The sequence below is a fragment of the Platalea leucorodia genome (genome assembly GCF_965183815.1).
Source record: "Platalea leucorodia genome assembly, chromosome: W".
Classification (NCBI taxonomy): Eukaryota; Metazoa; Chordata; class Aves; order Pelecaniformes; family Threskiornithidae; genus Platalea; species Platalea leucorodia.
Genome location: NC_138859.1, coordinates 3,508,608 through 3,521,462, shown reverse-complemented (window position 1 = coordinate 3,521,462; position 12,855 = coordinate 3,508,608). Strand labels below are relative to the sequence as shown.

The 12,855-nt window shown below is 56.0% G+C and overlaps 1 protein-coding gene across 1 annotated transcript; it reads left to right on the top strand.

Moving 5' to 3' along the window:
- Window positions 1-3,404: 3,404 nt before the first annotated feature.
- On the top strand, window positions 3,405-12,317 carry LOC309601867 (tumor necrosis factor receptor superfamily member 10A-like). The gene is made up of 10 exons (XM_082335084.1): window positions 3,405-3,664; window positions 7,769-7,901; window positions 8,189-8,317; window positions 8,804-8,918; window positions 9,004-9,092; window positions 9,203-9,307; window positions 9,438-9,478; window positions 9,941-10,081; window positions 10,535-10,616; window positions 10,758-12,317. The coding sequence occupies exons 1-10, from the start codon at window positions 3,596-3,598 to the stop codon at window positions 11,048-11,050; spliced, it is 1,197 nt and encodes a 398-aa protein (XP_082191210.1). The 5' UTR covers window positions 3,405-3,595; the 3' UTR covers window positions 11,051-12,317.
- Window positions 12,318-12,855: the final 538 nt, after the last annotated feature.

Here is a 12,855-nt window from a genome sequence, read left to right as displayed (position 1 = left end):
ATATGTCGGCACGTACCCCATCACCTCCCCGGGGTGTGCAGGGGATCACAGTTAAAAGAAAGATGCTCTGGAAGGGGAGATTAGAGCCACCTTCACCCCCCCCCAATCTCTTTTAAAGACGGATGATGAACAAACAGCCGCCGCATTAGACAGGACACGAATATTTCAAGGGTCTGAACCGTCGAGCGCCGCAGGGGCAGCCAGCTCGCCAAGGTTAACCACTAACCGTGGCCGATAAGACTAGGCTTCCCCAGGCGGCCGTTTATTGCGGCTGTCCGCTGTGGGCAGTTCGGGCTTAAATCTCCCTTCTCCCGGCGGCGAGCCACGGTCCTGCTCAACCCCTTCCACTCATTTTATTTTCCACTTGCAACAGAGCTGAGGAAGCAGGGGGGGCAATTTGCTATCCCAAAACCACGGTGGGTCCCCTCTTCTTCTCATTGTGCTTAATTTACCCTCGATGCTTCTGTTGCGGTGCAGCCTGCCCCGGCTCCTTGGGGGGCTCCTGGCTCAGAGGGAGCCGCGGGGATGAGAAGGCTGCCGGCGATAAGGAGGGGGTCCCTGCCAGCAGGCCTGTCCCTGGGTGATAAACACACAACCCTCTCTCGCCCGTGACCAGAGCCTGCCCCGCAAATCAGCCTTAAATGGAAACAGTCGGCGTGCCGGCACAGCCGGGGTGGAAATTCTTGCTTGGTGGGTGAATGACGTATCTGCCGGCGCGTCCCACCCCTCGGGACGGCCGGGGAGTGGGAGAGGGCAAAGATCACCAACCTCCCTCGGTAGCTTAAATACCCACAGGCCGGACACAAAGCTGTCTTTGTTTGGAGTTGTGCAAAAACATTATCTCTGTGGTTTGTCAGCACAGACAACGCGGTCCGATTGTATAAACGGGGAGATTGAGATGGATGGAGAAGGCGCTGCAGCTTCGTAACAAGTGTTTGGCAGGAGGAGGATGAGGGCTCGGGGTCTGGATGCTGAGGGTTGGCCTCCCGCTGCCAAGATGTATCTGAGGGCCCAGTATAAACGGTGGGGCAAACTGGGAAGCTCCATTTCTGCGTCTCCCTTGCCCCACATCCAGCCCCTTCTCGTCTGAGATGATGCGCAGCAGTTCCCTAAAGGGCTTCAGGGTTTTTTTTTTTCGAAGAGTGGGCAGCCCGGGTCCTTCCCCATCCCACTGAATATGCAAATACACTGAAGCTGTGGACTAGCATTTATTCTGACTTAACTGAAAAGTTAATTTTCTCTAAGGATTCAAATGACTTCAGCTGAAGTCAGTGGTATCTAGAGCAGAGAACACATGGTTTTGGTTAAACAAAAGGCCCTGCATACTTTTGGGGCTTGTAATAGAAGCACCCACCCAGGAGACAACCAGGATTTCTTCTCCTTCAAATCACACTTCAGCTTAATTATTTTTGGCATAGACAGGCCCTGACTTCTGCAAGGAGAAAACCAGGTTTCCATTGCTCAGCACGGCGGGATGCACGAGCGCTCGCTCTGCCACAAGCATGGCCACCAAAGTGAAGGTGCTTCCCAAATATCCGCATCTCGAGTGGGTTAGCTACGGCTTTGCTGATCCCATTGGATCCGAGGAGCCTCGCTGCCTTCCTCCAAGCCCTGGTGCTGACGATGACGCCGGCGAGCTGGTCAGCAGCCTGGTTCGCACCCGGATTTTCTCACCTGAGCCCTGCCACCCACTTTCAGGCTCTCACCTGCGGTTGCCTCTGCCTTGGGCAGCGTTAGGAAAAGGATCAGTCACTCACAAGTTATTCAGCCGCAGCCTCCGGTGAGTCACGGCATTTCTGAGGAAGGGAGGGAGGCTGCTTGAAGCCTTGGGCTGTTGAATCCCACTAACACACACCAGGATTAGTTAGCCTGGAGTTCAGGGCTAGGAAAAGATTAACAAGTCACCCGTGCCTCTACCTCCACTGTGTTTTGTGAGAGTAATTTTTCTTACATGTTATCCAGATAACCTGACCGCAGAAGAGCTGGTTGTGTAACGGCAGAAAGTCCAAAGGTTTAACTTTTTTTAATTTTTTCGCTTTCAGCTCAAGTCTGCCCTCCCCCCCCCAAAAAAAACCAACCAAACCCGAGGTGGAATTCCCCCACTTTCCAGCTCAGAGGCGAAAAGATGACGGTTTGCAAGACAGGCAAGCGTTTCAGCAGAGCTGTGCTGTGCCTTTGCACCTTGCAGCCTCCCGGGAGCCGCGGCAGCGGCCGGGAGTTCTCACCAGGCCGTATTTGTGTAACCCCCTTTTCCCTGGAAAACAAAAACCTGTGGCTTTGCTCGCTTGAGAGAAACCTGTGGCTTGGCTCGCTTGATGCGGCTGCTGCGTGATGGGGAAAAAATGCAAGCCAGAGAAGTGAGAACACCCTGGGAGAAGCATTCTTGATTGCTCCTATCTGATTTGGGAGCTTCAATTTTGGCACAGGGGAAAAGGAAAAAAAAAAAAAAAAAAGGAAAAAAGAGAGGGGAAAAGAGGAAAAAAAGAGAAAAAAGAGGAAAAAAAGAGAAAAAAGAGGAAAAAAAGAGAGAGAAAAGTGAGAGAGAAAAGAGAGAGAAAAGAGAGAGAAAAGAGAGAGAAAAGAGAGAGAAGAGGGGAAAAAAAGGAAAAAAGAAAAAAGGGGAAAAAAGGGGGGAAAAAAGGAAAAAATAAAAAAGGAAAAAAGAAAAAGGAAAAAAGAAAAAAGGGAATAAGAAAAAAGGGAATAAGAAAAAAGGGAATAAGAAAAAAGGGAATAAGAAAAAAGGGAATAAGAAAAAAGGGAAAAAAGAAAATAAAAGAAAGGGAAAAAAGGAAAAAGGAAAAAAAGGAAAAAGGAAAAAAAGGAAAAAGGAAAAAAAAGGAAAAAGGAAAAAAAAGGAAAAAGGAAAAAAAGGAAAAAGGAAAAAGGAAAAAAAGGAAAAAGGAAAAAAAAGGAAAAAGGAAAAAAAGGAAAAAGGAAAAAAAAGGAAAAAGGAAAAAAAAGGAAAAAGGAAAAAAAAGGAAAAAGGAAAAAAGGAAAAAGGAAAAAAGGAAAAAGGAAAAAAGGAAAAAGGAAAAAAAGGAAAAAGGAAAAAAAGGAAAATAAAAGAAAGTGAAAAAAGGAAAAAAGAAAAAAAAAAGAAAAAAAGAAAAAAAAAAGAAAGGAAAAAAAAAAGCCGCGCTAAAAAATAAAAGTGCTGCGAAAGGCGACTTCAGCTTCCCCAGCAAAGGGGGCTGCTCCCACACCCCACGCTGAAACCGTGGTGCGGTTCCCCGGTGCTGGCAGGCTCCGGAGGAGGCTTGGCCCAGACGCCTGCCCCGGGGCCAGCTCTCCTCTCCCGGGGCCAGCTCTCCTCCCCCGGGGCCAGCTCTCCTCTCCCGGGGCCACCCTCCTCCCCGGGACCAGCCCTCCTCTTCCTCCTCCGCCTCCGCCTATATAAGCCCGGTCCGCCCCGCTGCCCCATTCACTGCGCCCGGAGCCGCTCGTCCCGTCGCAGCCGAGTGGTGCCGGGGCTTGTACCGAGCCCTCCCCGGTGCCGTGGCCCTCCCGGAGCCCTGCCCGCTGCCGTGCTCAGCCCCGAGCCGTGCCCGGTGGCGCGGCCGCCGCCGCCGCGCTCCGCTCCCACCCGCGCAAAATGAGCTCGACGCTGCGTGGAGCGCCCCGACGGCGCTGGTTGCCGCCGCTGCTGCTGGTGGTGGTCACGGTGCGTGGGGCCGGGTTGCGGTCGTGGGGAGCTCGGGGGGGTGCCGGGGGGGTGCGGGGATCCCCGTCGGTGCTGCCCGGTGTTGCCGCGGCATGCCCGGGCTTGCCGCGCCGTCGAGGGGCACGGTCCGCCGGGCTGGGAAAGGGGGGGGGGGTAAGGTGGGGAGGGGGCACCAGGGGTGTTTGGGGGGCTGCCCTGGGCTGGGGGTGCGGGTTCAGCCAGGCGGGGGGGGGGGTCTGTGTGAGTGGGGGGTGCCCCTGGGGGAGCTGGGGGCTTACCTGGGGGAGAGCGTGGGATTGGGGGGGGGGGGGTCCTCTTTACCAGGGATTGGTGGGGGAGGCAGGGGGTAGGTGCTCACATGGGTCGGAGGTTGGGGAGGGGATAGTGGGGCTCACCTGGCCCAGGGGTTGTGGGGGGCCTCACCCGGTCCAGGGACTGGGGGGGGGGGGGGGGCTGAGGTTATCGGGGGGCTCACAGGGGCTATGGGGAGAGGTGAGGTTATCAGGGGGCTCACAGGGGCGATGGGGAGAGGTGAGGCTCTGGGGGGCTCACAGGGGCCATGGGGAGAGGTGAGGCTCTGGGGGGCTCACCTGGCACAGGGGCCATGGGGAGAGGTGAGGCTCTGGGGGGCTCACAGGGGCCATGGGGAGAGGTGAGGCTCTGGGGGGCTCACAGGGGCCATGGGGAGAGGTGAGGCTCTGGGGGGCTCACAGGGGCTATGGGGAGAGGTGAGGCTCTGGGGGGCTCACCTGGGCAGGTGTGGGCTGGGGGGCTCACCTGGGCAGGGCCCGTGGGAGGGGAGCGGGGCTGCGGGTCTCACCGGGGCAGGTTTGCAGGGCACGGGGGGTGCGTGGGGCCGAGGCTGTGGGGCAGAGTGGAAGCAGCAGCGTGGAGGTGGGATGGGAAGGGTGATCTCAGCCTTCCTGGGTGTGGGGCGGCGGGCGAGCGCTTGGCTGGGTGGCTGCGTGCGTGGTGTGAGGGCCGTGAGGCTGGAGGCTTGTCCTATGGCGCTGCCGGTGCCGGAGGGGATTTCCACTCCCTTCGCTTCCAAGCCTTGTTTGCCATTCAGTGTCGGGATCTCTCGTGGCAATGCCAAGACTGCGCGGGATGTTTGAAAGCATCGGGGTCGGATACGGGCAGCTCTGGGCTGCCTGGTGCAGGAATGCTGCCTCTCCAGCTTGCCCAAAGGATGTCCAAACCTTAGTGCCGCTGGCTTTTAGGAAAGAAAAATCTCACCTGTGCGTATCATATTTCCCCATGGATTGGGCGTTGCTATAGAGCTCGGAAATACCTGAAGTCTCATCTCCCCAGAAGTCAGTGGGATCTTGCCCTGAGTTTTATCCCAGGGATCTTGCCCTGAGTTTTATCCTGGGGCTGGCCTGCAATCCCTGCCGCCGCGGGGAGCCCAGCAGAGCCGCGGTCCTGGGACCTGTGGCTGCTGCTCCCGAGCTGGAATTGCTGTTGCTGAAATCAGCACTGCCTGTTAACAGGTTGTAAAAGAGGGTGAGCTTCTCATCCAGTTCCTTCCCTATATTGTTTTAAACTTTGTTTAGACTTCCCTGATAAAGTCAAGCCTTAACTAAACCCATCATCTACGGGCATGCTCTTAACAGGCTCTTTCTTTTATGTTGTGGTTTTTTTTCCTTTTTAATGAAAGAAAAGGGGAGGGGGAACCGATCAGGACTGATGATGCCCCACGTGATAATCATACGATATTGTGGCTGCAGTTCCTTCCTCTGCTCACCAATGCTTGTTGCATCATGCCTGGACCTGGGCCACAGGTTTCCGAGGAGGAATGTCACTGGATCTCTGTGTTTGTGGGAGCTCAAATTCCATCCCTGGAAAGTCTTGGGGTGGGGGGAAAACCCCGCATTCGTCAGGGCTGCACCCTTGGAGCAGAGGCACGTCAGGTGTCTGCCCGGCATCTCTCTTATCGCTGGTCCTTAGCTCTGTTGGCCGAGATCCTCCTGTGCTACCGTCACGGGCTGCGTATTCGTGCTGCGTGGATGCTCCTTGATGGTCAGGAGCGCAGCGAAGGGTCTGTCTTCTGCTGTAGTGTCCAGCTCCTTCCTCGGGATCACTTCAGGAGAAAACCGAATTGGGGATGGAAGAAGGGAAAGTTCAAAGCTTGATGCTTCCCAGAGCTTTTTTTCCCCAGACTTGCTCATCCAGAAGGAAGAGGGTTTTAGCTGATGAGGGTATTGGGGATTCCTGTGCCTGGTAATTCCTCTGCCTTGAGGCAACGTTGCTTTCTTGGGATGTTTACTGTGGGTGAAAACTACTCTTGAGTACCATTGCGTCTCGCCCACGGCTCCCAGCCTGGTTTCTCCCCGTGTTTTGCAAGACTGTTGGGTTAGTCAGGGATGGCAGCCCTCGCCTGCCACGGGCTCTGCTGCGGGCTGGCGTACTTGAACTGCACTTGCTGGGGAAGGTGGTGTGGGCCGATAACCTTATCGTGCACTTGTGCAAGCTCCGCTGAGTCGCTGTTTCATGAAAAGCAATGAAATCCTGTGCCTGAGGGGCCTTTCCAAACAGCGTGGTGTTTTTGCTCTGATCACCTTCGTGGCCTGGCAGAGCTTGAATGGGGTAGAAAACCTTTTTTTTATTCCCCCATGGGGACAGTGAGGCAGTGGGACAGTTCTTCAGTCCCTGAAGACTTTCAAGACCCCAGTGGGTAAAGCCCTGAGAGCTGCTTGTGGCTGGAAAGTAAAAGCAAGACTTATCTCCTAAGCTGGATAGAAAAACACTTGATAAACTTGCAAACCTTCCCGGCTGGAGAAAGCAGCAGCGGGAGACGCAGAGCTAGAAGTTGTTGGAGGGATGTGGATTTGATTCCTCCAAGTCAGGGTCTGGAGATGGTCGCGTTCCCAGACCGCTCGGGGGGAGTCTGTGCCGTGGTGGCGGTGGGGGATCAGCCTCTCCGTGGCCTGGCCGGTGCCAGCAGTGGTGTTTTTGGCTCTGCGTCACCGCTCTGCAGCCCCGTGACCACCAGATCTGCTGCGACCGGTTTTGATGCTCACACCCTTCCTTGTACAAGCGCGGGAAGTGTCCGGGGAGGAGGAGGGGGGGGGGATCGGCTCTGTGGATGGCTGTAGATGGCCAGGCTGGCTCCGGGGACAGCTCACCTCTATTGTTTCAGCCTTTCAAGGCAGCTCGTGACTCACAGAAGAAATATTTCCTTTAAGAGGCAGGTTTCATGCCAGGCGTATGGGAGGGAATGGGCAAAGTGCCTCTGCCAGACTGTCCGTGCCGTGCAGCACACAGCATGGCCGGGCATCACCCCCCGCTGTAACCCAGGGTAGAGGGGCAGAGGCTGGAAGTAGGGGCAGGTTTAGATCCATTTATATCCACGGAGCAGCTGTGCCCTGTGCTGGTTGAGATGCCAAGGGCACCGTCCCCCTCGGGGACATGGAGTGCCCAAAGGCCCCCCAAACCCTGATGGGGCACTTGGCCGTTCCTCTCGAGCATCGTCCCCCCCGCAGCTGGAGCGACCCAGCGGGTACAGAAAGAGCTGAGCCAGCAGAAAGGTGCACGGTGAGCTGGCGGAAACGGGGCCGTTGGCTTCCCGATCCGCAGCAAGATAACAGGGATCACGCGGAAATGCTGGAGGCCATGCTGTCCCCTGGGAGCCCCGAGCAGCCCGGGTGTTTCTTGTGGGCACAGCAGCCACATACCAGCCTTGACACGGGGCCGGTTTCCTCCCCACAAACGCCCTCCCTGTTCCTCTTCCCTACCCTTCCATTTTCTTCGGTGCTGTTGGCTCACGCACTCAGAAATTGGGGAAGGAAAGGGGCCTGATGTTATCCTAAGGAAGCGTTAGCGAGCCTTTGCCTCGCTGATAACCTGGCACACGGGAATCCCCCTGCAAACCTCCTCCTTGTGCCTTGCCAAGGGAATAATCACCCTGGGACGGGGGCAGTGCCCTTCGCCTGCATCAAGGGCAGGTTTGGCCGCTGGGTCCAGCGGCTCCGAGCCATCCCAGCTCTCCTCTCCCGCTTCGCCTGAGCGCTCTGGGCAGACCAGCTCTTGCCCTTCTCTTTCTTCCCTTTCCTGGTGGACTTGGGGTGGTTTTTAACCCAGGGTTTTTTTGTATTTTTTTAACAGGAGGCTTTGATGGGAGTTGCTGCAGTAGCACTGGATAGGAGGGACAAGTTGGATCCCTTGGACACAAGCAGGGAAGGGGAAGAGTTTTACCAAGTTCAAGACAGCGATCTCTATTGCAAGAAGTGCCCGGCGGGTAAGACGGTCTCAGACGTCACACCGCGTGCAGCCTTGCCGTGTTGCTGCCTGCAGAACCCGCGTGTCCCTGCTCCTTGCGAGGAGGCAGCGGGTGCTCTGGCTCTCCCCTGCTCCGCTGTCATGAGATCTAAGGATCATTACATGAATATTTTCCTTTTAATGGTTCCGAATTTGCCTCTTAAGTGCACTGACAGCAGAATCAACTCCCTTTCTGCAAAGACATTTCTGTCCTGTGCTGTATGTTCACAGATACACCCTTTCTTTCTCCTCCACCCTTTCTTGCAGGCACCTACGTTGCAGAGCACTGTAAAGAGAAAAGTGGCTCCAGCAAGTGTTTGCCATGTAAAGAAGATGAATACATCGAATACCCAAATGACTTTGCCAAGTGCCTTGGCTGCCGGACGTGTAGGGAAGGTATGAGCTGGTGTGTGAGAGGGCGATGCTGGCTGATAGCAGGGGCTGGGTTCGGCTGACCAGAGACCTCTCTATTTAAGAGCACGGTCACCTGCAGCGTCCCCAAAGAGTGGCTCAGGGTGCGGGGAGCAGGCTGGGTCTGGAACTGGTGTAGCGGCTCGTGCCAGACCTACGTCTCCGTTCAATGCAGCATCCCTTGTGCAAAGCTTCGACACGAGACCTCCATCCAGCCAGGACCAGGAGGACTGGGCTCACGGCAGCGTTGTAGGCTGCTGGTGAAGCTTTGATGCAAGCATTGCTTTTCTCTTGGGCATGGTGAGGTTTGGGGCAAGAAAGGGTAAGGCTGAAACTCCACAGCAAAGAGTACTTCGGTCTTCCCCAGGCTTGTGGGTCAGCTCGGGTCGTTAGCCTTGTTAATGAAGGAAGGGGGTGGAGGAGCATGGTGCGGAGGGGCTGGGGTAGAGCCGCCTCTCCTCTCGCCCACAGATCAGGTGGAGCTGAGTCCCTGCCGAGCCATCAGCGACACGCAGTGCGCCTGCAGGAACGGGACCTTCTGCTCCCCGGACCACCCCTGCGAGATGTGCCAGAAGTGCCGGCCCCGGTGAGTTGGGTGACGTGGCAGATCCCACCAGGATCTGTGCTGGGAGCCCCAGCCGCTGAGCCTGCTCCGTCTCCCCCTTTCCCAGGTGTGCCAAGGATGAAGTGGAGCTGGCTCCCTGCACGCCGCACAGCGACCGCCAGTGTGGTCCTCCCACCAACACCTCCGGCTCCTCTAGTAAGTGGGGGGCTGCTGGAGGAGGGGAGACAAGCTGAGGAACAGAGGTGTGAGCTGCTGCTGAGGAGACGAGAAGCAGCTCCCCACATGCCCTGTTTTATCCACTTTAGACTACTTGATTATGGTCATCGCGGTGCTGGTCCTGGTGGTGGTGGTAGCTGCGGTCATCCTGCTTGTGGTCTTCCTCCAGAAGCGCTGCTGCTGCCGTTCTCCAGGTGAGCACCGGGTGCCGGGGACCCCCGGAGCGCTTGTCCCGGCTGGGGGCTGTGCATGGGTATGGGCTGGGTGGGAAGAGGTACCTGCCTGGGGAAAGGGGGATCACACAGCACTGTTTTCATCTTCCAGGAGATGGGAGAGACCTGAGCAGAAAGTCCTGCAATGTGGTGGTGAGTTGCCAGGATGGCAGGAGGGTGGTGGCTCTGTTTGCAGGGCTGGGGTGAGGTCCCCCCTCTGCTCCCCACTTTGCCTGCAGCTCCTGGGAAGGCTGAAGGAGCTGGGGGATGAGGCTCGCCCCTGCAGGGAGGTGGTAGAGCTGGACCAAGCAGAGGAGGGTCTCTGGTAGTGCCCTGGTGTATGTGGGGCGCTTGCAGCCCCCTCTCCAGTGCCGTTATCACTTCCCTGGCAGAGGTGCTGGCACATCCAGGGTCCCTGGTGGGGACCCCGGGTTAAAGGGAGGGCTGTGCTGGAGCGGGGCCCCTGCAAGCTCAAGATGAGCAAGCGAGCCGTGCCCTTGAAACCATGGCAGGGTGGATGCCGCCGCCATAGATGGCGTTCCTGCAGGGCCAGTGTGAGCCCTGCCTTCCCGGGAACACCCAACTCGACTGGTTTCTGCTTCTCTTCTGCCACAGGACTACCTGGTGCGGCGGCTGACGAGGTACCAGAGTGGGGGCCCGGGGACACAGGACAACATCCGCAATGAGCTGTTCTCCCGGGACCAGCTGCTCCCCAGGGTGACGGGTTCGGTGACTCCCAGCGCTCCGGGACCACAGGTACGTGAGCATGCCCCTCTGCTCTGGCGTGCTCGGCCGAGGTCTGGTGCTTTCCTCTGCCTTCACCAAGCTGATCAGCTTGGGGGGGGCTTCCAGGGCTGGACCGTGGTTTCCACACAGAGACGGCGAGGGGTCTCTTGTCCTCATTCTGGGTTCAGGACTGCAAAATCTGCAGTTGCTACCAGAGTCCTCTGCAGATTTAATGCTGATGCTGAGCAAGCAGACAGCTCTTCTCTCCCTGGCCAGGACCCATGAGGCAGCTCTCCCCTGCTCGTGGCCTGCTGTCATCCCAAAGCTAGGAAACGATGGGTGTCCCGGGGGTGGTGGTGGTGATCTCCTGCCCCAACAGCCCCCGGAGAGAGGGAGAGAGTCTCCAAGTCCCCCGTTAACGGGGCTTGGGGACAGCGTTTGTGCGGGGGGCTTGGTGGGTGCTATAGGATGTTGTCTTTCCAGGTGACAGGGCCGAGGACCTCGTATCCTGGTGTGAAACCCAGGAGGAATCTGGTTCCAGTGCCAGGAAAAGACCCTGTTAGCCGTAAGTGTTAGGGCCCAGGGGACGTGCGGGGGGGCAGGGAGGGGGTGAGCCTGCGGGATGAGCTTTCTGGGCAAAATCCTTTCTGATCCAGCTCTCCGTGTTCTACCCTGTTCTCTGAGCTTTTTCCCTTCCCCCCTCTAGTTTTGCGACGCTCTTTTGACATCTTTGCCCGAGACGTGCCCACCAAGGACTGGAAGAGATTCGGCCGAGCCCTTGATCTGCTGGAGAACGACATTGCCCTCGCGGAGATGAACGACAAGTATTCGCTGGAGCCCTTCTTCCAGATGCTGAACATGTGGCAGAACAGAGAAGGGATGAACGCCTCTGTGAACACGCTGTTGGAGACCCTGCACGAGATCAATCTCGGAGGGGTGGCAGAGGACATCTCCTCCAAGCTGGTCCAGCAGGGATCTTTCCAGTACGAACTAATCTGAGGAGCAGGCAGGCCCTGCATCTCCCTACTTAAAACTAAAGTCATAAATACCTCCAAGGACACTTCAGTTTTATCTTTTTATAGCTTTCCTGTGGCTCTTTGCTTTTGAAGCCATTGTACAGTTCAGCTGAGCTCAGAGGAGTTGATCCTCTCATGAAGTACAAGCCTTGCGGCCCTCTCCGCCGAAGCTATGGGCTCAATGTTGGTGCTTCCTTATGAAATCCAAGCTGGTAACTTGATTTCACTAGGTCAATGCAAAGAGCCTACAACTATTGCAAGGTCCCTCTGGGACTCTCTCTCTTGGAAGCACTGGTACTATATGGACATCTTCAGGATCAGTGCAGAGAAAGGCCTTTGCAGGATGTAGGCATCCCTGGGGTTTTTAACTGGATAATCCTTTTTTTGGGGGTTCCTGGCATTATGCAATGGCTTCTGCTTGTAGAACATCTCTAAGCTGGCCAGCAAGCTTAATACTGTATGCTCAATGGGCACGAACGAACTGGTTCTTGGGTTACTTTCTCAAAGCTATTGACTGCATTGCATTTTAGCTGATAGTGGTTCTGCTTGCTGTTAGGAATCAGTTTGAAACTGGGCTTTGAGGGGAGCGTTGGAATGATCTACTTGCTCTCTGATCACTGGGGTTGCCTGAGAAAAGGGTCAGTGTGGGGAGCAAGTGAGCTCCTCCTCGGAGCGGGATGGGGAATGTGGGTAGCAAACTGTCGGTGTGCCAGAAACCTCCTTCTCCATGACCTTGGCCAAGTTGGTTAATTCTCATTCCCTTGGCCGTGGGGTGGCTTTGCTGTCCCTGTCTGCCTCCAGCCAGCATGGAAAGGTAAAGGCACTGAGGTCCAAGCATGACTGGGTACCTGCCATCCATCTTCCAGCTGGATGGGTTGCTCCTCAAACACTTTGCCCCTTGCTCTGGCTCTCACACATAGCTCAGGGACAACTTGGCTGGACAAACTACTGCATTACTTGAGCTGGCTACATGTGCTGCCACCCTGGTCCAGCCCAGCCCACCGGGACCTTCCCCAGCACGGTGGGAGAGGGCGAGGGGCATCGCCAGCCCCTCTCCGCGGCCAGGGCTGCCCTGTAGTGCGAAGCACCCGTCCCTACTGCTGCTGCCCCTTCTCCCCCCTCCTCGCCAAAAAAGTCCTATCTATGAAACACAAGCAGAAAGTCTGTATTTATGTATTTATTTAGTAATTGTAAACGTGTACATATGTTAACTTAAAAGCTAATATAAAAATAGTGGTTTTTTTACTATGCATGATTGTGTGTTTTTTTTTTTATACAGACCTCTGGCCCAGCCAGTTTGCTATTTCCAGTTTTTACATGTTTCTTTGTGAAGAAAGAATAAACTTTTAAAAAATCCTCCTGGTTTCTTATCTCTTTTTTTTCCCCTTCCTCTGCCGTAATGCTGGCAATGGTCCGTTCTAGGTCTCAGTGAGCACCAAAGGAGCTGGACCAGATGCTCAGCAGTTGTTCTGTGTGGCACTGAGGAGCCAGCCCGTGGCGTTAGTGCTCTGCCACACCAGCATCCTGCTGGGAATGGTCCCCACCAGTGATGCTCCTGCCAGGAAAAGTCCTCAGCAGCAAACCTGGGCTCTGCCTTTACATCTATGCCATGAGTCCCGTCTCTTTAGTCGCCTGCAAAAGTAGGAAGCTGAAATCTCAGTCCCTCGAGCGTGCAGGGGCTGGGACACCGGGGCCAAGCGATGCTGCTGACCCCCGTGACGGGGGGGCTGCGGCGCTCCCCGCTCTGGCTACACCCAGCCAGGGCTCCGTGTGTTGCAATAGCTGCGT